The sequence below is a fragment of the Grus americana genome, chromosome 16 (genome assembly GCF_028858705.1).
Source record: "Grus americana isolate bGruAme1 chromosome 16, bGruAme1.mat, whole genome shotgun sequence".
Classification (NCBI taxonomy): domain Eukaryota; kingdom Metazoa; phylum Chordata; class Aves; order Gruiformes; family Gruidae; genus Grus; species Grus americana.
Window position 1 is genome coordinate 12996883 of NC_072867.1, and position 27089 is coordinate 13023971.

The following is a 27089-nucleotide window of genomic DNA, read 5'->3' on the forward strand; positions in this document are numbered from 1 at the left end:
ACTCCCTAATTTTTCAAGATTGCTACTATTAACTTGCACACCATGTAGCCTTAATGATTTTAGGTTGCATTTTATATTACAAGCTTCTATTTATAAATGGTTTATAAGGGAGACTAATCAATATTTAATAGGCATTTTAAGTGTGCAACAGACATGAGTAGCATATGTTAGAGAAGGTTATAGGCATATTAATGGAAGGGTTATAAAAGCCTATAAGCTCTGGCTTGTAAGTAAACCCATTGGGCCAATAGGATTCTGTAACAATTTTAATAGCATGTTATCCAATTAATAACAGTTTTATTAATAACTAAGTAAAAGATTTTAAATAGAATCCTGTTACACAAGGAAGCAATTTTGTGACCTATCCCGTCAACAAGTAGTAGGAAGAAATCTGTAGGTTTGGTTTTTAAATGCCACTCTCATCCCGTAAGCTTCAACTAATACTGTAACATTTCCAATGCAAACACTATTACAGTGTTATTCTGGGATTTGGGCATTTTATCATACATCCTTAGGGTTAAATTCTGCTCTAAGACACATAAATTTAATTCTCACAGGAGCCACTAGAGCTGCTTGCTGTGCATATCTGTGTGTGTAGGAGGGCACAACTTAGCCTTTTTATTTACAGAACCATTAATTAAATTACTGCAATTAAATATCAAATCAAATTGCATTAAGATAACATTAAGCACACAGGAAGTCAGAATCAGCGCTTGTATTAGGGTTAATGGGAGCTACACGTGGTTAGTTTTTAATGCATCTCTCTATAAACCATACCCCGAAGGATGTAGCTTAAACTGACACACACAAAACCAAAATTTTATGCAAATATTCTTTTACAATGTCCTAGTTTTTACATCATTTCCAATCGTTTATGTGGCTTTCCTGCTATTTATCTCTTAAGGCGAGTTACCCTACGTGAAATGGAAGAGCTTTATAAATGACAGTTTCTGATCAACTCAGCAGTTGAGCACCACAAAATTACTAACTTGCAATTAGTCCACGGGGCACATGCTTCAATAACAAATCCATTACAGATTATGATTTTCTGCTTTATTTTCAATCTAACTCTTCTCTAATTAACTGTAATAGAGATTTCTGTAAAAAAAAGTCAAATATAAAAGCCTGTTTTCTTCACTGTCACACCCACAAAACCTGTGCCACTGCTGAGTGCTGACAGACCCGCAGGACCACCGACTTGCCAACAGCAGTGGCCAGGTATCTTCGTGCGAACCTGTTCTGAGGTCCTCTTTCATGCACCATGCAAATCCCAGCAACCACAGCCCCCAGGCAGCCGGTAGCTAAGCAGGAGGTGAGATCCCTCACTGTAGAGGTGTTGCATTGCCTAGGAAATGAAGGGAATCCCCCAAGTCTTGATTTTTTTGCCATGGCATTAAAGGAGAAGGACTAAGGTTTCTTGTCCTTGCGCTGTCAGGAGTGCGTTACAGCACGCCAGTAAACAAACAGATAAACATGAACCACCCTTATGGAGCCATGTGAACTGGTTAGTGGAAAATGACCTCTGCAATGGACAATGTTGTTACTGCATCAGACTCCTTGTAGATTCTTGCTGTATTCTGAATTTAATGGTTTCTGAGAATTTTACAGCAGAATTAAAAAAAAGATGTTTGCTTATCCACTGATCAAATTAGCACAGAACTCTGTGTGCCTATACTTTCAACTGGAGAAAAACATTAAGAAGATTCAATATTTATGTAATGTTTTATGGAATTTCAATAGAAAAATCCAATATAATTTCCCAATTAAAATCACTTGCTATTTGACTTACATCCATTACTATTATCTCAAGCCGCTGTATACTGAAGCTATTCACACAATAGTGTTATGTGAACATACATAGGTTAAAAATTAGTAATTACTGTCTAGACAATTCACTGTTAGCTATAGCTGAGTGAATACAATGAATAATTTATTTGATGAATTTTGCATTCCTTTTCCTCTTTGTGAATTGATCATGACCAGTTAGGAAAACTTGAAAATTTACTCATTTATCAGAATTATTTTCTGTGAATAATTCTTAACCTGAATATTTTTCCACCAAATAAAAACTATTCTAGCTTGTGGTTTGAAATTCACTTTATGGGATATAAACTATGGAGACCACTGGGATTGTTGTTCTTTTTTTCTTGAGCAGATAATCAAGTAACTAGCAACAATGCAAAAGTACTCTTGAAAAAAAAAAAAACAAAAAACAAAAAACACCAAACAAAAAACCCCAAACAACAGTTTACAGATCATTTTGTTATGTAAGTTATGTAATTAAGAAAACAACTTATGCAACCTATAAGCAATAACTAATTCTAAATTTTAAATGGCAAATTTACAACTGAAAATAACTGATAAATATGAACCTATGTGAATACTATTATTTGTTCCGTAAAAGCTTGAGTATGCATGTGTTTCTGGGAATTTATCATAGTACTTCTAGCTGTGGTGTAGATCTCTAACACACTTATTTTTACAAACTACCTGTTGGTCACCTTATATTCACTTGAGCTGCTGCTGAACAGCATCAGTCCTTGGGAGAGCCTAGACTTGGATTTTGGGTGGAGCATGCAATGCAGCTAAGGTTTTCTTGAAGGACGTACGTGTTATACAAATACCTGGGTAAAAATCATTGCATAGGCTCCTTTTAAGCCGAGTTAATGAAGTCCCTAGGTACATATGTGCATTACAAACTTCTAGAAAAATAACTGGAAGAGAGACTGGACTCCAGGTCTCCCCTTTTCCCTCACCACTAAAGTTATACCCAATCTGTGAGTATTTGAATTGAGTAGGAAAGGTTCAAAATGAGGGACTGAGAGCAGGCTGCTCCTCACAGTCCATAAACAAGAGATGAAGTGGGAAGTACCTCATCCTCACTTGAGTTTAAAAGCCCACAAGCAAAGGGAAAAAATAAGCAAGAGCTGAACTGGGGGGAACACTGGAAAAATGTGCCATTTGGCTGAAATGAAAACAGGTATTTGGGTCTCTCCTTACCATCCTAAGCTATGTACTCTCTTAAAGTCTCTGCAACGACATCACTACTTGACTAAAAGACACTGCCCAGCACCATGTAAGATGCACTCCCTTTTCCCTTCTCAGCACTGGCCCCACTAGGAAGCTCCTGCATCCCACCACCTTGAAGGATGCTCTTCTGAGGAGCCAGCTCAGGACTCCTGACACCACCGGGCAGCTGAGCTTCTGCTCACCACTGTCACAGTGCCACTGTGCCCCATGCTCTTGTCAACGTAATGGGGCTGATGTAGATGCACACAACTCTCTGAAAGTACACTGAAAATACCCTTCTTTAGTATCTGTAAGAGCCACGATTAGCAGAGAGGTGTCTAACACAGTCAAACAGCAAGGTCCATTCAAAAATCCTGTGAAGTGACTATCTGTAGCTCCTAGTGTCTTAATAACTTTCAGAAATCCAGCCATGAGATGCTCTTGAAAATCTCATCTCAAATTCTATAAAAATGACTCACAGTACTTCACAGTCATAGGGCTATCACACTTCATAGGGCTGGAATTTTGCTTTTAACATAAATTGTCGGTCCCTAGAAACCGGATAATATTACATGGTAAACATTTCTGATTTCTATCGGTGGAGTTAGATTTGAGCTGGCAATCTGGAGGCAAAAAGCTAAACAACCATTACAGCTCCTTATTGTGACACAGAATTTAATGGCATATTTTTCCCTTTGAAATTTGCTCTTCATTAGGCGAGCTTCAAAATGGAGCCTGAAACAATGAGTGTTTTTAACTCTGCAGCAGATCAAATGCATTTTGACATCCATACTCTAAGGAAGAAATGACACGCTAATGAGAGACAGAGATCAAATAGTCTGTTTGTCACTTAAATCTCTAGCAACATGAAGTACATCAAGCCTGTTAACCCATGCTTGGCACACCAAAATGCTGCAGTGTCCAAATGGCTCTGCATTTTTCTTCCCAGCAAACTTCAATTCTTGTGGCTCCTCCTCTTTCACAAAGACAAGCCAACACAACAGGAATTAGCTTGCTTACCACAAGGAAACAACACGGGGAGAAAGGACATGTGCAGGAATGGGGATGAATGAAGTGCGATTATATTCTCTGCCTTTTTCCTCCTACTCTTTACTACAGCCCTACTGGGACACTGCACAAGCAGCAAATACTGGCTGTGATCAATGTGTAAGTCAGGGCAAGGTTCTTCCTCTGCAGGAACCGAGAAGAGCAGGTTTGGGCTCTCTCCCAAGCTCCAGTACAGGAGCGACGCCAGTACTGGTCTCATGGCACTGAGGTTTTGAGCAGTGGTATTCCCAGAAGCTGTGGAAAGCAAGCTGGAATGACAAGAGTCATTGCCATTTCAATGCATTTACCGACCCAGAATTAGAAGGTCCCAAAGATTATGCAAAACTCAATTAGCTTCTCCCTGTTGTTGACCACAGATTTCAGCGTGATGCCAACACTTCATCCCTTGAAACTCGCTGGATCTATTTCTTCCCCTAGCCACAACAGGGAATGCATTTATTACTTCTCAAATAACCTGGAATTTGCAATGCCTGCTCCTCTCTGCCCTCATCAGTGCTGATGCCCTCACTCCTGCCACCCCCACAAGGGAGTGTTGTCTTCTGCCTTGGACCGATTTTGAAAGAGCTCACAGACAAATGCCAACTACTACAAAATGCAGTTGTGCCTTCCAGCTCCACAGGAGGCAGAGTTGTGAAACTGCTAATTCAAGAACTCAAGAATTGATCAACACAGAATATTACAAGGCTGTCCCAAAGCACCATGTTAGAGTATCTTGATTATCTTAATAAAGCTGTGGCTTACCACTTCGAGTAAAACTGAGGCACCTTTGGAAGAAATTTCTTTATACACAATAGCTGCTTATAGGCTACATTACAACTTCTAAAGCTCTCTGATTGCTGCTCTGCTCCATCTTTATGATGCTATTTTAATTAAAAAAATAGAAATTACATGTAAAATAATTCTTAAGCCTAACTGGTATTGGGGCCATGTAAATCAGAAGTAACTACATTAAGGTCAACGCCAGCTTTGAACAAGAGTTGCATTAAATACAAATGACCGTTTAAAAAGAAAAGCTTTCAGTGCAACATGTACATAAGAAATATAGTACAGCATCTGCTTGGCAAGAACATGCTCTGTTTGCATACGCTAAGAGCTATATGTATCACTCATACATATATACACAATGCAAAATTAATTCATGCAGAAGGGACACAGTTCATTCTACATCTTATAAATACAGGCTGACAATTAAATAGTCCTAATAAGACTTATTCTCCAGCTAGCAGACCAGCTAAAAAACAAACATAATTTTGTTCACGTTTTCCCATTATATTCATGTGCTGATTTAATTAACAGTAATTTCAGTATCTCTGAGATTTCTTCTCTGTTTTACAAATGATACCCTTTTGATGAGGGCTTTAGTTCAAATTACTGGCCAATCAGCTGTAGACCAAGACTAGAATGCCAAGTTAATTGGCAATAAAACCAGAATGAGCACTCTGGAAAAAATTATAGATGAGCCAAATTATTGGGTAATTGTTAAGGAACAAGAAGAGTCTCATTTTAGGTAGACAAAGTAAAACCTTTGTAGCTCCCTTCAGCACACTGCTTCCCCAGTCTGGGTCCTGCTAATGGTCTGTACTGCTCACAAAAACCACTTCAGGTTGGCTCAGCTCATCCCTCTTGCAATCACTCTGTCAAGAGGTTCACTGTGCCCTTAGTCCTGGCCTGCAGGAGGTCCTACCACTCTAGAGAGTCTGTCAAGGAATCCCTCCATCAGCTTGCGTTGAACTCCCATTGGCAATTTTTTCATAAATGTAGAAGAAGCAAACCTAGAGGAAGAGAGGTAACCAAATAGCCCTCCAAAGGCAGCAAAGCCATATCAGTTCAGCAGAAGAGCACCTCTTAGCATTTTCCTCTGCACATTTGTTATTGGAACCACTTACTCCCAACAAGAAGTTAGTGCCTTTGCGTCCTTGGAGAGGGTTTTCTAAGAATAGTAACTCTCCACATGGATCAAAGAGACCCAAGATCACTCTGGCTGCAAGAATACCTGGATGTCCTCCTACCCTTGATAGAGGGAGAGCATGTGAACTCTTCCAAATACAGCTTTATTTAGAAACACCTGACCAAAGATGCTACAGGTATTTGTCAATCAACTCTGAATATAGTTTCTTTCCAAAGGTGGCGGTGTGCACTGCAGACTTCAGGCATCATTAGTCTGATCTTCAGAAAGAAGTATCTCCAGAGCATTACACTTTTAATAAGAAGGCAGGGCAGAAAGAACATGGAAGTGGCAATGCACGCAGCCTCCATGTCAAAGAAATTAATCACAGGAGCAGACACAGCATTGACTGGGAGCGGGGGAGGATGAGGCCATGCAGCTCATCATGGCCACATGACGCAGAGAGGAGATGTGCAGTGTTTAAGAGCAAGAGTGGAGAAATATGTCCCCTTTATCTCTCCCCAGCAGTTGCTTGCCTGGATGATCATAACTTGGTTCCAAAACTACATTTTACAGCAATGACCATGAAGAAAAGCAATGCCAGGCTTCGGACATTCAAGGGCACATCACCTAAAGACAGACGCCAGTGTGGGATCAGAGCAGGCATTCCCACAGCACTGGCAATTCTGCCCCATGCCTGGTGGTGGAGAGACGGAATTTTTTTAAAGAGAAACATGGGATATAAAAAGCCAGCTTGCTATGCTGGAAGGGCCTTCGTTTCATGAGGTAATATTTAGCATTCATCCAAACTGCAAACAACTAGCAATATGTGGTCAAATCGTGGCAATTTGGTAAGCTTCAGAGTGATATCCAAGAGGAGGATTAGTGGAAAATGCTGCCTTTAGGACTTGATCCTGAGTAGCTTGCAACAGGATCTCTGAAGCACTTGGCATCAGCACTCCCTGCATATTCATTAATATTTTGGACTATGGTTGTAACAAGTATCAGCAAGCGAATCTAATTTCATGAAAGAAAATTATTGGTTCACAGTGGAATAACATGGTGCTTCTACTCAAGCAGGCATAAAACATGACTATGAAATCCCTCATATAATCTCTAGCTATTGTCATTCAATGTTTATCATCCAACACAGTTGAACACAATTCTTGTCTTTGATGGATGTGGCACACAATAGCTGTTTTCTTGAGTGTGTCATAAATATTAATAGTATTCACAGAGCTTCTTAAAATTTGTCATGTCACAGTGCTTTCATGGAAACACTCGAAATGCCATTATTTTTGTCCCACCAATAGCAAATTCTCTTTTGGTTTCTTTCTTTCTTTTTTACTTTCAAAATTAAATGGTAGAGTACGTTTAACTGAGCAGAGGGAAAAAAGGATAATGGCTCACACTGAGCAATTCCAAGACCTAGCTCAGATGCCCAGAATGAGACTGAAAGGGAAAAAATGTGATATCCTTTGGAAAAACATAGTCCAGTTAAAATTGAAACATTTCATGAAATTGAGGTGATTTGGCTGGAATTTCATTTTCAGAAGAATAGCAAGAAAGAAGGCTGGCATTATCAAAATGGCCCTAACTCTGCCATACTCAGAATGGGACATTTTCACTTACAAAAAAAAGCTTTTTTTTTCAAAATTAAGTATTTGCACATTATTTAATGAAGTTTAATCAAACACCTCAGTTCTACAAGGAAAAATTTTTTTCCGCTGTTAAACAATTTTGATCAATCCAAAATGGCTTTTCTGAATGTCTGTTCACAAAGCGTGTTGAAATCTCCCGGCTTTATTCAGCCAGAGCGAAGTCGATGTGGGCATTCCTCACGACTTGCGCTCCCCACACATTTCTCTTCCAGCATATTTCAGAGTCAAAGCCTTCCTCTGGATCAAACTTAATAAAATCTTCAATGGTTTGTATTTTGGCTATGTTTCAAGAAATCTTGTAAAATTTCATCTTTCTCCATAAAATTCACCCTGTGGTTGTCAGAACAGCCTTACAAAACAAAACCATTTAATTCCCTATGACAATTAATTTGAAGATGGTAATAATTGCAGAAGATACTATCTTTGCTACAGAGACATAAAACACTTGCTATGGGCATGGGAAATATAATAATACAAAAGAAGAATTTCTTTTTTCTCATTGTGTACTCTTTCCATAGTAGTTAATTTGCTTTGAGTTTAAAATCAATGCTTCCAGTGTGGGGTTTTAGGGAAACTCAAGGCTTCAGCCCTGCTCCCATTAATTAATGGTAAAGTTCAGACTGAAATCTGTGATCTGGGAGTCATAGATTCCAGTTTCATTTAAAAAAAATCTTCATAATCCCTGATATTTCTGGGATGAAGATCTACTCTATATTAAATTACTTTCAAATATTTTTCCTGTGAAATGGTGAATTTTGTGAATGACAAAATCATGTTCTGTTCAGTTCACTCTGCATGTACACTAAAACAGAGATGCACTGTATAATTTAAAGGGAACTGGAATGCCAAAGGTCAAAATTATTTCAAGTAAGAAATATGCATTAAGTGCAGTGGATAAACACATATGGGACATTTTGCACATAAATACATTTTAATCAATCTCTAAAAATATGTAAATGATCTGGGTTTGCTAGAAATGACTGATCCTATCCTGATATTTTTGATACTCCAGGATTAAGCATTCTGGGGTTTTATAATTGACCCCAGAGACAGCAAAAAAAAGAAGCTGCTAAAGCTTGACATTTTCTTAGTTTAGTTTAAGGTGAAGGTAAGCTTCTTTCTAAGTCTGGGTCAACTTCCATCTTGGCATGAATGGACTCCTTTAACTGATGTCTGAATATAAGCTATATTGCCATTAGCAATAATAATTTCTGTAGGAGAAATAAATTCTTTAAAGGTTGTTGGTTTTGTTTTTTTAAACACTCCCTTTTTGATAGCTGGATTCAATAGTGTTCTGTGTAGGAACATGGACACTCAAATTCATATTACTGCAGACAACTTTTAACTTGTACTGAATTAAAATGAATGCACAGAAGAAATCTTTTCCCCAAAGAAGGGCAGAGGAATCATCATGAATGAAAGCCATGGCAGCATCTGAATAATGGAACAGGACATAATCTCAGCAGACTCATAGACAAAAGCTATCAAACAGAGGTAGTACCAGGAAACACATGACTTCTAAACTTTAAAATGACTGCTTGTTTGACTGGAGGGTCACACAGGCATCACTCAGCCTGGTGAACCACTGCAGATCCTGGCGGGATACGGATGCATGTGGATCTGTCTTGAGTTTCTGCCGTGGCCTCCGCTTGCTTGAGAGCTTGCATATGGAGACTACGGGTCTCCAGGCACACGACAACATTCCCAGCCAATCCAGACACCTAAGTCCTGTCTCCTCTATGCAGGGCAGACAAAACCAAATATTCAAGAGAGGGTTTTTTATTTAGTCAATCATTTTTGGAAAATCTTCCCACAAAAATATTTTATATTTTTAGTCAAACCTTTAAGCTGCAAAGGCATGCAGCCCTTACTGGGAAAGATATATCAGAATATGACAGCGATGGACTCTCCGTGAATAAGAGCGCAAGGCTGCGCCATCTCCTCTGCAAATGGGGATTTGGTGGCATTCATCCCAAACTGTGTTTACCTTCCTATTCCTCACTGGATACTCAGCCGTCAGAGCTAGAAGTACATGAAAAAAACCCAACCCACCTTCACCCTGCATTCCTGCATTTTCTAAAACAAATAAGCAAAGTGTTGCACTCAGCAATTCCCTTTCAGCCTGAGTTATAGAAACGGGCATCTTTAAGGACGATTTTTCCGGGTGTTCTCAGTATGTTTGCTAGCAGCAACTGGAGATGCTATTATTCAGCCTCCTATTTAAAAGAAGCCTCACTAGAGTATATACAGCCATCTGTGGTTCTAAGTGATTCACAACATTAGTAAACCATTAGTCAACCAATAGCTTACATTTTTTGGGAGGAAACAAGATTTCTGAAGACATAGATTAAACACTTGTAGGATATACAGAAATGTTTCAGGCTGAGGCGCTCAGAGCACTGGTGAAATATTGATTGTTGCATTTGAAAAACACTTTAGAATAATGACAGTCTGGGAATTACAATTCTATTACTATACAAGAAAGGATCTGTAGCACATATATCTAAAAAACCAGTGCTGCCAGTCACAGACCAAGCCATCATTTTCCTAGATAAGAACAGAATGGTAGATATTTGTCTATTATTAAACCTATTGTTCCTCAAGCCTTCAGCCTCAGCTGGAGCCTTCTTATAAAAAACAGTTAAAATACGTCTCTTAAATGTCTTGTTCTTTACTTTGACTAAGTTCCTGGTTGCCTAGAAACTCTCTAAAAGACCTGGATTTTTCTTTTCTTTTTTTTTTTGTTTTTTTGTTTTGTTTTTTCCCCAACTGTTGGTTAGATAACAGATTAATCCCACCACATTTATTTGTGACAGAAACCTGGATGACAGGCTAAGAGCTGGTGAAGTGTTTGTTTCTTGTACCCCAGGAGTGACTCCACTGACTACCTTGCTACCAGCAACTTTCCAGATCTATGGAAATCACAGGTTATGTCTATTTAGATCAAGAGAGATAACTGTGAGAATTCTATCAGCACTGGATAGAACAGATTTATCTGTGCTATCAATTTCTATAATTAGCAGGACATCCACTTCCACTTTGTGAGATTATTATATTGCAAGATTATTATATTAAGACAAACCAATGCATCTAGTTTAGATCCAAATTTATAACGTTTTGACAGATCTGCTGGATGCCTAAAACACACCTTCTGATGCATTATACATCAACCAGATTGAAAACTCACATCCTACTTCAATGCCGTAAAACTTATTTTAAAATAATCATAGAATCATAGAATGGTTTGGGTTGGAAGGGACCTTAAAGATCGTCTAGTTCCAACCCCCTGCCACAGGCAGGGACACCCTCCACTAGCCCAGGTTGCCCAAAGCCCCATCCAACCTGGCCTTGAACACTTCCAGGGATGGGGCATCCACAACTTCATCTGCAGTGTTTATAGTTAGCAATTGTAATATCAGAAGGCAGATTCTTTTCCCGATATTCAGTAACATAACAAAATAGTGGAACCAAAAAGAGTTTCAAATGTGGTTATGTTCCACTTCCTCACCTTGATCTGGTATTCTACTCAACACGATGAAAATGGATCACCTTTCTACTTTTTGGGACATTAGTTCCACATGTTAATCTCTATACCAGATGTTGGAAGAATCAATTATCAGAGACACTCATTGTCAAAAAGAAAACAAGAGAAGCCTCCTAGGAGCAAAGCAGCTGACATTTTCACCTGACAGTGCATCATGGAACGTTAAACTGAACAGCCAGGGCCAGATCCTCAAAAGTATTTAGAAACATGTATTTAGAAACAAGAGGATGGTGCAGTAATGCTCAAGCTCGAAGCCTGCATGCCATCTCCAAATTAGCCACCTCAGTACAGTGTTCAGTGTCATTCATTTTCTGCAGGTAAAATTTCTCAGCAGTTTTTTATCTTGAAAGCTTATGGCAAATACTTAGATAAAACTAAATATTCCTTCCATTCTCCTCCAAAGAAACCTCCATGAGTCAAATATTCTGGCTTCTAAATAGGCTTCAAATTAAGGGAGTAATCCTCCCATCCATGCATTTTTACCTGAATTAAATCGGCTTAAATAGTTATGCACAGCTTTAGGTGATAAAACAGCATTTATATTCTCCAAAGCCACTCATCTGTGCTGTCATTAGTTCTTGACGGTATAAATCCTGCCTCTTTTCTAACCAAAACAGTTTTTAGAGATAATAAGCAATAGTATTATAAGATTTTTTTTAAAGTGTTTTAAAAAGTACCTTTAGGAGTATGAAAGTATGACTTACAAATCATTCAGAAACAGGTAAAACTGAATAAGAGTGACTTAATTTCCGTTTAATTTTCTGTTCTCATCAAGCTTGGTTTATTCAGGTCTGATTAATTAATGTCTGTAAAGTGCTCTGAAAATATAAAACACTACATAAATACTAAATAATAATAGAGTACTTAGGGAAAAAATAATTTGTTAATTTGTATGGAGTTTTAGGAATTAGCATTTATTTATTTTCCCTATGTAAGCAGGCCCATCCAATCCCTTTTAGCTATCAGAAAATGCTCTAGCAGTTACAGGACAACCCATCTTCACATATTTTATGTGCCACAGTTCACAGAAAATGAATTTAGAATGACTTGCAAAGTTGTACTTACAGAGGAATACACACATAGACGGTTTTCATTCATTTTCAAATCCACTTTCCCTCCTAATAGGAACCTAGCTGCATGGCCTCCAGGACTCAAACAGCAGCACTCTGAAAGATTTCAGACGTTGCTACGTTTTGAGCTTTGCGTTTTCTCAGCCTGTTGTCCAAAGAACTTAGAATTTCACTGAACACTTCTAAAACAGTCTGGAAAAAGTAACTAAGAATCATATATTTCCCCATGTACTTATATCTGGGTATCTTTTGACACTTTGTCTCGATACATGTATTTTTATACCTCTACAGCTGTACAAGAGGACAATTATGCATATATCCAATTTACATGCTCAGAAGGGGTGAATTTCCCAATCCAGCCTCATCTACAAAACAAAACCTCCCAGGAACAAAATGCAGGCTATTGGCATAAGCCCTTTGGGAGATCAGTTAGTTTATATAACAAAGGCTAGGTAGGACAGGTATGTGATTCCCAGAATCCTGTCTGATCATCTCAGCATAAGTGACACTGAACACCAGACAAAATAAACAATCTGTTTTTAAAATGGTGTAAAACGCACACAGCAATACCATCTGGGATCAGATCGTGCGCGAGGCTGGAAACGGTGCCAGTGAGACAATAAGCGCTTTGCACTCTGAATTGATTTTGAACTGGTGCTCCAGTCACCTGCTAAGAGGTAATAAAGCCACTTTTGGACTAAACGAAAAGGGGGGGGGGGTGTTGTTTGGCTTTTTTTTGGGGGGGTGGGCACAGGCAGAAAGATACAGTCTACCCTCTTATGTCCTTTCACATCTTAAAACATTCCCCAAGTATGCTTTCCCATACAACTTTGGCTGTACGCACGCAGACTGGGTCGCTTTCTTTTCCACACTCTTCTCAGCAGTTGGGAAAGATGGAAATGACAGTATAGCTTAATGGGAACATTCCCCACTATGTCCCTCTATAATAAGTGCTACAAGACTGAAGCCTCTCAGCAGGCATCTGATTTACAGGCAGAGCCAGAAGAACAACTCTGCAAAGAAAGCCGACCCTTACAGCAGCAGTAGGGTTATCACGGCTGTCATCCAAACATCCTCCTGAGAGAAGTGTTGGTTGCCTGCAGTTGTGATCATCCATCTTGATATTTTCTCCTTTCTTTGCCATGCAGATATTTTCTCTTTTCTTTGCCATGCCAGCCAAGGATGGTCTGCATTCCCACGGCATCCTCTTGGTGTACTTTCCCACTGTGCACAGAGTCTCCGTCTCTCACCCAGATGATGAGATACGACTTTCAGAAAGGAAATCCTAAATTACTGGACTGTGCTGTTTCCATCTGGATATAGTTCCCTTGGAAATCCCAACTGTCTGGCCCTGTGCAGTTGTTGAAACTCGATGTTTCAATTAGAAGGAGCTCAAGAATTTGGGGAGGACTGTCAGATGATGCAGAAAGCAGGCTCTCTTTCAATATGAAATCTTGTTTTATTTTCTCTCATTAGTGCATATGTTTTATTTATTTACATATTTTGAATGCATTGAATTTGGCAAAAAATAACACTCAGATTTATTATATGGAGGATCATTCAAATTAAAATGGATAGTTTGGGAGGAATCCCCAATATTCCAAGATTGTATTTTAGTCCTCTTCCAAAAAATATGCAACACACCCCCCAAGAAACCCACAGTATTTTTACAGTTATCATACAGAATGAAGAACAGCTGGTTTTGCTACATTAAGTATTTCTACTTTTCCCACAAGCTAACAAGTTTCCAGTTACTTCCTAGTGTCCCTATCAAGGCTTAAAAATCTCTGTTCCTGTTTAGTCATAGCATATAGGTATTGCAGTTTATCATAATGTTCTTTCACTGAGTTATGTCAGATAGCCTCATCTCAGGAGCAGGCTAGGAGCAGGCATGGAGCACAGCTGATGGGTGCTACCCTGGCTGGGATTTCACCTGTAGACTCTCCCTGGCCCTGTTTCCTTCTGTGCATCTCAAAACAGTACTTATTAATGCACTGCTGATTCGATACCAAATGACTAGCCAGAAATAATCTGTAATATCAATTCATTACAGCAAAATTGTCTGCTAATAAGGAGCTATTTTTTTGCTACATAATGTGCAAAAATCAGCTGTATCTTCGCTTTGAAAAATCCAAAAACAAAAAACAAAAAAAGCACCTTTCAAGCTTGCTACCAAATGTAAATGTTAAGAACATGAGATTTGATGTTAAGGGCTTCATAAACTCACTAAAGTAAAAAATCAGCTCTTTTCATCAGGCTATTATTCAAATGTTACCATGCAGTCTACCATATCTTTATCTACAAAAAAAAAGGCAAGACAGTAATGAGAAAGATATCCCCACTGCTATCTCCAGAGTCACCACAATGCAATGACAGAATAAATTATCTGGGGGCTCTTTCGATTTTCTCCTGTTTGTTGAAGAAAGTAGCATGGAAAATAAAGATAAACTCATGACCAAGTGCAGCAACAAAACAGCGATATTCCAAACCACACGGAAGAAGCTGTCTTTATATTAAAAGAACCAGAGTGGCCTACAGAAATATCAACACATTAAAGTTCATCTTTGTTTTGCAGGATTTCACAGCTAATTTCTCCCTGCAGTAAGCTCTTACTGAATCCACCTCAGTCTTCTTACTGGGAAGACATTTTTCCTCTTCATGACACTGAGCTGCACTTCTTCATGCAAATGCTGGTGTCATTCTTACTGAACCACCACGAGGATTTGGTAATCCCATCAAAACGTTCACGCCTGCAAATCAAGGACTAAATGTTTTGCTCAAACCTTAAAGTCTCCAAGGAACTCCATGTTTTCATCTATAAATATTCAATGTTTACAATGAAAGAGTGGATACGCTAAAAAGGAACAGCAAGTAATTTATGTTCAGTGCAATGGCAACAGCATGGAAACACACTGGTTTCTGGACCCTTCTGTGATGCTCTTCTGGGGGACTAAGGTCCAGAAAATGACAAAACTCTCCTTTACAGATACCTCCTGCACTCAGAGGGAGCCTGCCTTACCAACAAACTAGGCAAATCTTGAAGAGGAATGAACTTTAAAATGCTTTTAGTTCAATGAGGAACTCTGGGCCTCAGGAACATGTTTCTCTGAAGAACACAGAACGATGTTTAGAGCAATTATTTTTTTGCTCCTGACTGGGCAAAGCAGTGCCAGAAACTGCATCAGTTAGTGACTGTTAAATGAAGCAGCACTGCAAACTGGCAAACATAAGGGAAAGAAATGCAAATACAAGCTGTTGTTCCTGCCATTGCTGTCATCAATTCTCCTATCAGCCTTGGGCCAAGCCAGTCAAGGATGCTTCCATGCAACAGCAAAGTAATAGCTGACATGAGATGCCTATTTAAGGACTAAGGTCACAAATTCACAAAAGAAGCTTTTTCCTTTACTCCACAGGTAGTTTACAATGACAAAATGTCAGAGATTAGATTAGCTCCACTTTGAATTCAGGTTCAGCCTCAGATCTGGTCCAAGGACATTTAGAGACAGCTGAAGTGGCCAACATCTGCCATAACTGCAAAGAGATGCAGTGAAACCCTGGCAAAACCCTGGCAGAGACAGCAGCAAAGCTCTGATCCAACATTCACAACGGGCTTTTGGGTTGGATTCATTTTTCTTTTATATCCGTGGTGCTCCGCATGGCTTTCTTTTATATCTATGGCTCTCCATTTGAAACCAGCAATGCTATGTGCAAGACCGTTCCTGCACCACATTCTGTCATTCTTATATCTGATTCACCATTACTACTTATAATATTCCATCCATGCAATTAGAGTTTTGTTTCATCTCCTACGTGCTTCAAAAAAAAGCACTAGAAGAATATTCTCTAGTGATTTTTCTGCATATAATTTCTCCTTTGTTATTGGGCTGCCAGTAAGTGTAGCCTTTGGCAGTAGAAACTGGAAATTAAAATTATTTAGGGTTTTATTTACCTTTACAAGTATCTTTCCTTGCTTCTGTCCTAGTAGGAGAAGCTAGTGGTCATGCAGAGGAAAAAGCCCGTATTTGTTGGTTATATGGTGTAACAGAAAGAAAACCAGCACAGACCGACTTGGAAAGGAAGGGCAAATGTTCATGAGAAGTAAACAAAAATTACCAGAGTGTTTCTGAGGGAACCGGTGTAACATCCAGGCTCTCTGGCTCTTTCTCTAGTTCTACACCAGAATATTCCTGCTGCAATCACTGGTCATGTGTAAGCTTAAAGCTCTAGAACTAAAAAGTTCATCAGGCCCAAACAAGACCAAAGGTCCCTCCTTGAAAAGGTGCGTTTGATTTTAGAAGGAGATATTTGCATTTTTTAAATAAACCATCAGCTTCAAGCTTTCTGCACACGTACACCTTAAACCCTGCCTGGAAAATATGACCGACACCTACATCTTCAGAAAGTATTTTGTCCTTTCTCTATAACTCAGAATGGACCTTTTCTTAAATTGACACTTTGCAGCTCACTAGACTGTGTGGCTCTTTGGAGAAAAGCAAAGCAGAAAACAGTCCAGTTGTTTGGTTTAGCAATGAAGTTTCCCACACATGCATGCTAATTTATTTCATTGAAAATGTCCCAACTAATTGCAACATTTACCCTTAGAGCACATGCATGGCAGTCGCATTAATACACCAGAAGACAATGGCTCCAAAGGAGCTATTACCATGTACCAGGCCAATAATCCACAAATGGTAAAGATTTTCACAAAAGACTCAAATGGTTTCCAAGGAGCTATTATGGCATATCAGGTAAATAAAATATTATTGAAATGTATTTTTTGCATTTAAATCACTTGCAGCAGGTGCATAGGAAGTAGCATATAATAAAATGGCTCACATTCCCTTGAATACTAACGAGAATCAACGGAAACATTTAGCAAAAAGAAGCAGCACCAAGTTCTTACCATTGCAAGAGGAACAATTCCCACAAACATTGTTCGGCTGACAAAGATCTCGGAGACCACCAGTTCACTCAGGGAGTCATCTCGAGGGTATTCCACCTGCCAGGTAATTTGCTGGGCCCCTGCCAGGCTGCTAGTGTTGTCAACCTCAAAGTCCATCTGCAGGATCTCGTAGGAGGACATGTTTGCTCTGGAAAAAAACCACAAAATTGTCCACAACATCAGTAGAATGTTAATAACAAAATATATTTTTATTTCTCTTTTCTATTCACCTGAAGATTTACCATTGAATTCAACATGCAGACTTGAAGACACTGACAGAAACCTAAATCAAACTACACACTGGGCAACAGCTATACTTTATAGATAAGGTGACACTATATCTTTTAGGTTCCTGAAATGGAGGCATTTCTCCCATTAAACTCAGGCATTCATTCTCCATAATCACAATGAACTTATAGAATAAGCCCCAAACCCCGGGAACTGCATTGCACAGATGCTGCTAAATTATTTAATATAGTGTTATTATAATTTTGTTGCTGCAAATACTGATGCTCCAAAACAACAGAACACTTGGCCATTCCTCATGTTGTATCAGAAATGAGCTCCAAGGCGGGGGGAAGTGTTTTGAAACAAAACTGGTCTTTTATCTCAGTGAAAAAATGGATTTGCAGAAATTATACATGAGAAAAAATGGGGGGTAGATTATCCTTATTTCCAATTCATGAAAACATTCTTCTCATCAGTGGTGCAGACTTGTAATTATATGGCGATCATTATATATTTCTCATCTGGAAATAAAAGTTTAAAGGTAAAGAAATGAATGTAAATGCACAGCATTCAGAACTGTATTTAAAAATTACTTCTGCTTCTTTTGTATAACAACAACATTTAGCACTCTCCTCTGGTCCAACACTATGTAAATATTAATAATTAATCCTCAGGTTAGAAAGACAGATCTTCTCTTCATGCTAAAGAGAAGAAAACAGACACCAAGATTTAACCACCAGCACTCGGCATATCCACAGCAGGGATCTGTTTAGAAAACAGACCTTTGCTCATCCAGCACTTTACTTCCACAAAAATTAAGGTACTTTACAAAGCAGCATACAGTTCCTGCCCCAATTTCCCAGACAGACACCTGCAGTGTGGAGACCCGATGAAGCTTACAAAACACAGAGGCGGGATGGAGAGGCAGCTAACCTGACTGCAGACCCAATTGCTGAATCATATTCCATTGAAGAGACAAGCAATGTTATCAATATTACTGAAGTTTCAGGGTACATGCTCATAAAATAGGTTAAAATCTGAATTTGCAGCAAGTTAGGCCATTCTGTAAGGACTTGCACGTGCTCTTACTGCGAGCATGAGGTAGCTTGTTCCCAGTGTAGGGATGTGTCCTGTGCATGCAGGCACCCCTCAGCAATGACCTGCCCTCTGTAATTTCACCCTTCTCTCCTGTCCCACGGTAGATTATTTGTGTGCCATTACCCTAAAGTAGTGTCTCCAAGAGCTGCGTTTACAGAAAGTTTTAGCCTGCTGCTATTAAAAAAGAGACTTAAAACATCCTTTTCCTCTTCCCAACTGCACAGAGGCAGAATCTGGTTTTGCCATATGTTTTTGAAGGCACATTGTAAAGGAAGAAAATCTGAACAGGAATTATTGATTTTCATGTTTTCTTTCTGACAACAAACACCACAAACATATGCTTCAATGCCTGGAGGATAAATATTTTCCATGCTGACAGAAGATAATATCCACCTCCAGGCAAAACTAGAAGCTATATTAAGGCATCTTTTGGGTGACCAATCAGACAATCAGCAAAAACCTTTTAAGACAAATATTATTGCACAATACTAGGGATATAATTAAACCATTTGTGTTAAAAAGATGACCACTGTGGGCACCACAACGGAGTACTCAACTTCATAGTTTTCTGTGTATCACTTCTGGCAGTTTGTTTTACCTGAATTACATAAAATTAATTTGCTCACAACAGAGAAATAAAATTTAAAGATGAGCTTTACACTAACTATGCATCAAGATATTGGGCCTGTCAAGGTATATTTAGATCTGCAGTTTAAGTTCGATCTGTTCAAGTCAATAGTTGCCACTCACAAAAACACCCACGAGTGGTTTCGAATTCAGAACAAAACCACTGATGGAGGGTTTTGCTTCAGAGTCACCACTGAAGTAATATGTCAGGTTAGTCTGCACTGATAAGTCCATTCCACATTCCCACTGATTGGCACTTCTTTGAGCTCAGTCCATCATGCCTTCGATTATTCCTTTCCCGCTTTTCTTTTTACACATCCAAAAAGTAACCATAATAGTGGTTTTATATTTTTAAGACAGACTGGGACTCAAATCTCCCTAAGAAAAGCATCTGTGTGTCTTGCCTATATAGCAAGCTGAAGTAATTGCCAGGGAGTAAAATGACTCTTGTGCCTGTAAATATGCAAAGACCTTCACTGCATCCTTAGCACAGCTGTGTAGCTATAAAAGACGTAAGTTTCATTTAAAGGCAGAGATGGTTACACACTGCTGGGTTAGAAATGAGTCTGTGCATCTAGAAAAGAGCAGGAACTCACGTACGTAAACCTTCCTCAGATCTAACTAATATTAACGTATGAACTAAAGCAAAGCTGACTTCACAGGTCTCCCAGGACTTCCTAGGTCCTGGTTCCAAAGAAAATGCTTATCATCACCTGGAAAAACAACATGGCTTGTCAAACGTTTTCTGCTTTGTCTCAGAAGCAAATTATGTAGCATCACATATTAATGTTGATTAAAGAAGGATCCACTTTTCATTTGGGCTTTTGCTGAAAGAGATGGTCTTCCTGTATCTGACCACCTTTCACTTAGAGAGTTTCTTCACTCAGTATATAGACTTAGCAAACCAGTATTCAACATTCTGGACTCCTTTATTCACCAGCAGGTTTCCAGTTACCTTCACAACAGCAGGTCAATGAATTTTCTCTGAAATTACGGTCTCCCTTTTTTCCTCTTTAGGACGAAGATCCAGCCTTCAAGCAATGCCAAGTGTTACAGTATCTGGGGCACAGAGTACCCCACGGACTAATCCACCCTCTTTGTTCTGAGGCTCTTCCCAGGTTACAACTATAATGGACTCATGATAAAACCTGAAAAGTTAATTTCTTTCTTGCTCAGACTAGTGCTTCCTACTGATTGCTGCATCTCTTATCCTAGAGGGCCTTCTTTCCTAGCGGGAAGATTGGTACTATATTCATAATTCTTGCAAATTATTAACCATCCTCTATAATACCGTGTGGGAGACCACTGCCTTTTTCCGCTGAAATTGATGGAGGTTGCTAAAGTAAAACCAGAGATAAATTAAACCATAATTGAGACCTTAAAGGTTAGCATTTACTTATGTCAGCTCCATTAGCTGATAAATCCACATCGTAAGACCTGTATCTAAATTTCTCTCCTGGTTATGCAGCATTGCACTATAACCCTTTTTAAAAGGAGTCATTCCACCTTGCCATAGCAAATCTTCAGCTTTTAGTCTGAATTGTAGTGGTGGCCAGTACATTGGTCTTTGTAGCCACTGTCAATCTGCAACTGCCTGGTGAAGACAAAACGCTACCAGTGGGAAAATCTACTAGCAGTGAAGACGACAACTGTAACTCATGCTGTTATCAGCCACTAAATCCTGCTAAACCAAACTTTATCCTATAAAGATTTTTCAGCTTTTTCTCAAGACTTATTCCATTTTTCTCTTAAATAAGTTTGCACTATTGGGAAGAGTCTGATGGAATCCAAGGACTATAAATCACTTCTCCTTTCCACATCTTTTTCTCTTTTTATTTAAATATTTCTATTGTCCAGTGAAGTCTTTTCCCGGTTTAGAAGGATTTTGCCAAACCCTAGTTTAGAGGAGCAATAAAAAATAAAAAGTCAAAATTACTTTTATAAAAAAAGATTATTTCCTGCAAGCACGAGGAAAAGACCTTATAATTTTAGGCAGCTGGCATGCTTGCTAATAAGTCCATTTCTATGGAAATGAGTTCATAACTATTAATTTTGCCTGCTCCTGATCTATTCTTGATGAGCCTTTCAAATTTAGAAAAGCGCTTCATGATTCTCTCAATTTGGTAATTACTAACTCCCTTTGATGAATCCAGCCCAGTGTTTCAGACATGAGACATTCATTACACATTTTTCTCTCTGGTGAGAGGAGAAAAGGAAACCATAGGCTAGGATTTATTTCCTCTCGCAAACTCCAGCAAGTAGGCCCTCTTCTTCAAATTGCAATTTATAATCTTATTTGTGTACTCTCACAATATTGCCTCTGCTAGGTGCTAGAAGAACCCCCATAAGCTTGAGATTTCGGCACGATTTCCTGTTGTCTAGCCTCATATATATCTAATGCATTCAAAGCAGGTCCCCAACAGCCCAGTCAAGTTTTCTAACGTACACAGTCTTCATTCTGTACCCAGCAGTTAGTAGGATGGTTGTGATCCCAACCTGGAATAGAAGAGAACAGAGTCTGAGCACAGAATGGCAAATCCATGCCAAATCTAGCTCCAACCAACTCCAGAATAAGAAGAGTTAATCAGGACAGGAAAATGTTGCTAAGTCCCAGAACAGTCCTGCAACGGGCAGCTGCAGGCATGCAGAGCCCAACTGCCTTGCTCGGCTGTCCAAGCTGACCCTGGATTATCTCCTCTGGATGCACATTAGGCCGTGAAGGAGTGAGCACTCCAGCCAGAGGCAGAGCTTCTCCTCACTTAAAAACACTCTCCCAGCGGAACGTGACACACGCTGCACAAACCACTTGAAAAATAAGGCCTGGGTTTCAAGTGCTCCTAAGCACCTCAGAGAACTCTTGCATTACTGCATTCAGATGCTTTGTAAAGATTCACATGGGTTTTGGAGGGCTATCTATCATGTCACCTTGTTACATATATTCTGACTGATTTTCTTCCTGAATCTGCTAGTGTATGCACACAGTAGGAAAAATAGATACATTTTAAATCTAAATCTAAAAAAAATCCAGTATCAGATTTTGTTTCTCTACATTTATTACCTTATGAAGTATTTATATGGCACTGCATAGGCTTTGTTCCCCAAAATAATAGATTACTGTGAAGGTCCACCATAGCTCTAATGTTAGAGGTTTTAATAAGTACTACAAAAATCACCTGGCATTGAAATAATACTGAATTTAATTTATTCCTAACTTTTGTCTAAGCCAAACATGGAATTACTGAATTAAGTGCTGGAATGATACACAGTGATTGATGTTATGATGGCAGAGACAGTCTAAATAGTTAGTAGTTACCTTCAATAAACAAATGCCTGTTATTAGCTATTACGAAAGATTTACATTGCTAACCAAACTGAAGAGCCTGCGCTACATATTTTTAGAGAGAATGATATGCAGAATGCCACAGTGAAGGATGACGGTGCAGGGCACTCTGCTGTGCGTTCAGCTGAGTGTGCCACTGGCGCATGGAGGGTTTGCTGGCTCACACTGCTGGTTCATCAACAATTTAGTTGATAAAAGTCAGACCCTTCTATTAGTGCAGTTGGCTATTACAGGAAATCATGAGTTTCATTCATTCATAAAATAATGTTTTCAGTAAATGGCAATCTGTTTGAGGCCCACAGCAGTGTAAACAAAACTCTAAAAAAATGGAGCAGACACTAGGTAATTGAAAATAATAAAGTGTCTGGTATCATGTTGCTTGAGAATCTTTTCAAGGTTAATAATGGTCAATTTTTACTCTCTCTGACAAATTGTCACCAAATTCAGTGAGAACAGGATTACATAAGCAAGGTGCATTAGTTTATAAAATATTTCAGTAATACAGGTCTCACTCCTTTGATCTCAAGAGGATTAATTTCATAAGTACAGTTTACTGAAGAGCAAACACTTACAAGAGGAGGGTTTTCAACACCTGATTGGAAATGCTCAAGACCCTAATTTCCCACTGAAGTCAAATGAAGCAGCAGACGGCCAGAACCTCGTGGGGAAAAGATCCAGATTAAAGGTCCTGACCTTCTTCCCCTAAGGAAATTAGGATCCCAGCAGCCCAAGATGAAGGAAATGAGAGCAAATACCTACTAACGGAGCAGCATTCAGCTTCTGAATTATGAAGATTTGCATACTGTCAGCTCCTGTACTTTGCCTAGTGCCGCTTTCCTGAATGCGGGCACTGGGTAACAGGAACGGGCAGCAGCTAACACCTTTAAAGCCAGGATATCTTCAAGCAGCTACCACATCCTTAAGCACAGATCCTACTTGAGAACAACTTACTGGGGCAAAATGGCTACACTTTGTGTTACATACCAAGTTTGACTTGATAATGGACGTTAAAACCTAAACCCTTTTCTCCCAGCATATATCATTTTCATTTAGCTGTAAGGACACAAAGCTGTATTCCAGCTTGGAAGCAGCCTACTCACACAGTTCTCCCAGAGTAGTTTGCTGAGAAAGGGCCTCATCCTGAGGAGCACCGGAGATGGGCCTGGCTGGAGCCCTGCATAAATAAGTGCAGGTATCCCTGTGGAGCGTTGCAGTATGGATGAACATCCCTAGAAGCCAGGGCAAACTACTTGCCACTCCCGAGTATTTCTGCAAGCTTTTGCGTCAATGTGAAAACATTCAGATGACACGGTGCCACTGTCTCTTACTGCGCAGCCCCCAGAGGTTTTTGTTCTGCTGGGTGAAATCGGACAGTTGCGGGGGCAAGGCAGACACAAATGCTTGAAAAAATCCCAGCTCACTCTTCTTCCATGCCACAGCACACAAGTGCAAGGCAGCAGTCCCAAACACTGAACAAAGACAGGACGGATGGCAGGTGCCAAGTAAATCTGCAGGGAGGGAAAAAGTTTGCTTGGTTTCCTCTCATGATGCATTTCAAAATCACAATTTACAATTTGCTCTGTTGTCTAAGAGAGAACTTGCTCTGTCGTCCAGTTTACTTTATACCAACTACAGGCTGTTTCAAAACATTTCTTCGTGCCTGATCTTGTTTTTCTTTCACTGCTGTAAAAATTCATGCTCTTCATCGCTGTATGGGCAATGTAAATGGCTACAGAGGATAAAACCAAGCTACTAAATCTGTTAAGAATGTATGGATTGACACAGCACTTTTTAATAATCCAGTAAAAGTCATAAAACCAAGAAGAAAATATTTTTGTTCAAAACACACCACCAAGACTAGATATTATTCATGTTATTTTGCTTAGCCAACATTTTCCCACAACTGAAAACAATAAATCTAGATAATGAGCAAACCTTTTAAGCTCTTCAGCTTCTTCCACTGCCAAATCACAACAGTGCTGCTCACTAACAACTTGCAATAACTTCCACTTTATTTGATTTTATCAACATCATCATGACAACCCTGGAGACAACTGAGACAATTGCTTCAATTATTTTTATTTGCTTCCACTCTTGTGACAGTGTACAGAAATTCTTCCGGTAAAAGAGTCCTTAGATACTGTTTTAGTTAGCCTTTAACAAAACAGGACTTTTAGGACCAAATTCAGTACAGGTGTAATTGGTGCACTCCATTGGTAATATGTATTGCTGGGCACTGGGACTCCATTTGTTCCTTTGTCATGACTCTCCCCTTTTGAAACAGCATGTAATCTTTCGGGGTTTAAAAAAGCATTTTGATTGCACTGGAATATTTGGAATATTTTTCTGACAACTGTTTAGAAGGTCTTTATTGCTGTGCTGTGGATTTCTTAAAATAAAGCTTCTCTGGCAGGAGAAAGCATCTTGCTGGGGAATATAACAAACACATCCAGTAAGAAATTGGGGCCAGGGTTTAGCTGATGTTAGATGCAAATATAGAGGGAGCTATTGTTGTTTAAAAAATAAGAATGATTTTATGATGAAAGATTTATGCTGAATCCTAACCAGTTAATAAATATCAACAGCCCAAATGGTGCTTATAATTTTTCTTCAACTATTCAGAAATTCTTACATATTTACATACCATAATCACATGGTGTATTTTTGACATTGCTGTGCAAGCAGCTGAAATAGATTATAAAGCAGAGATGGATTTTTAAAGAACCAATGACTGAAAATTCAAGACAATAAATTCAGTGATACGAGAACTTCTTTGAATGCAGGAACTCACCTACAAAGACCCTCCCTCCACAGACGAGATCATGCAAGACCTTTAAAAGAACAAGAATGCAACTCTGGGAGGCACTTTTTTGCCATGGCCTGTGCTGCAGCTGAATAAGCCAAGGCATGGGTATCTTTAGCCAAGCTGCACGTTGCATGTAAAGTCAACGCAGCAAACATTTCACCTGACTTCAAAGGAAACAGAGTGGATGGCCGGGGCCATCCAGAGATTCCAGGTGGAGAGAGGGAATATACCCTAAAAGTTACCTGCTGGAAATCCTTGGTGACACACTGCAATGCAACAGGACAGGTCTGGGTCTGTCTAAAATGCCACTACATAACAGTCAAAGAAATTAGTTTCCTGTAGGTAATTAAGCAGAATAAAAAGGTCACTCTTCAATTCAGCTCCTCCACTCTCTCTACACTAGGTTATTGGCTACCAGCTCAGTGTAGCTGAAGATGCTTCATTCAGAGTCTTGCTCTTCCCCAGCAAACTATGAAATGGAACATGTGCAACAGTTTAATTTACCTATAAACTTTTCCAAATTTATTGTGATTTTCAGGAAGAGTGACTCTATGTGACAGCTCCTGAACTCATACAATTATGTGCTCTTGAATTTTATATTTACAAATATGTACGCAGCTTCCTCATCTTCCTAGACAGAGAGAAGAGCTTGGGTAAGTGACCTGGATGTACCCTAAGGGCTCAAACCACCTTCCCAACAGTGTTTCCTTGGCATTTGAAACACCTTATGATATTTATACGCCTGACATTAGCATTATGTGATCAGACTCTTAGACTCTTTTCTTTTCTTAGAAAAGAAAAAGATGACTAGATCTAGGAGAAAGTTACTAGCGATCCAGTTGCTGTTTGGATGTTAGAATTGCAATTGCAGCTGACAGCTGGATCTCCTCGGGGAGAAAAATCAACCAGAGGGGATCTAAAGATGCAAACTCCCCACACACTGAATTTATGAATGAGAGGAAAGGGACAAGCTGCAGACTGCAACACAAATATACCTAATGTGTCGGAGGATACATGAAAACAGTGACAAATGGTGTTCTCCTCTTGAGGATTTAAAAAGCCTAATTCCACACCTTTTGAACTTAATCCTTTGTTTAATGGGCAGACAGTGTAAGCAAGTAAATAACAGAATGCCAAGCAGCTAGCAAGGACAATGGGAAATGAAAAAACAGTCAGGTTTTTTTCTTTCTAAAGCTTGCTAAGAATGCACAGCACTCATGACTCTGCTGTAGAAGCTACTGAAATACCACCTGCATGAAATAATTAAAGAACAATTCAAAATAGGAACATGGGCAAGAATTATTTTATTCCTCCTACATTCTCTTCAGATTTAACCAAGAGTAAGGATCTAATAAATTAGACCTAGCTTTCTTTGAATCTAACGTACTCTTAGGAGAGAGAATGTCCAGGGTGTCCTGTGGCTAATTTGCACTTCTGCTAAGTAATAAATGGCCATGATAACATCCTCAAAGAAGTTAAGGCAGGGATCAGTGCAGCCCATTAACATTAACACGAATGGGACCTCCTCTCTCCCCACTTCCCCCAGAGACACATGGTGTGCATAAAATTGTTTTATTTTAAAGGCTGATAATTATGTTTTAAAAAAGAGTTAAGCTTTTCCTCTCACCGTTGATACCCACTGAACAGATAGCAAAAACGTGAAAGTGAAACTGACATAAAACCATTACTTTCCCATGTTTTAATTAATAAACAAGATTAGTTCATCCAGCTGAGCAAACACAGGGTGGATCAGGGTCTGCAGTCAGTGTATGAACAGAAAGAGCCATCTGCAGTAATTCTATGCGCCTCCA

The 27089-nt window shown here is 39.2% G+C and overlaps 1 protein-coding gene across 1 annotated transcript in view; it reads right to left on the reverse strand.

The window, feature by feature from the left end:
- Positions 1-27089, reverse strand: part of LOC129213929 (transmembrane protein 132B-like) — a 255465-nt gene that overhangs the window by 64634 nt on the left and 163742 nt on the right. The window contains exon 4 of the mRNA XM_054844788.1: positions 17141-17327. Coding sequence (XP_054700763.1) covers positions 17141-17327 — 187 coding nt within the window. The remainder of the gene's footprint in view (positions 1-17140; positions 17328-27089) is intronic.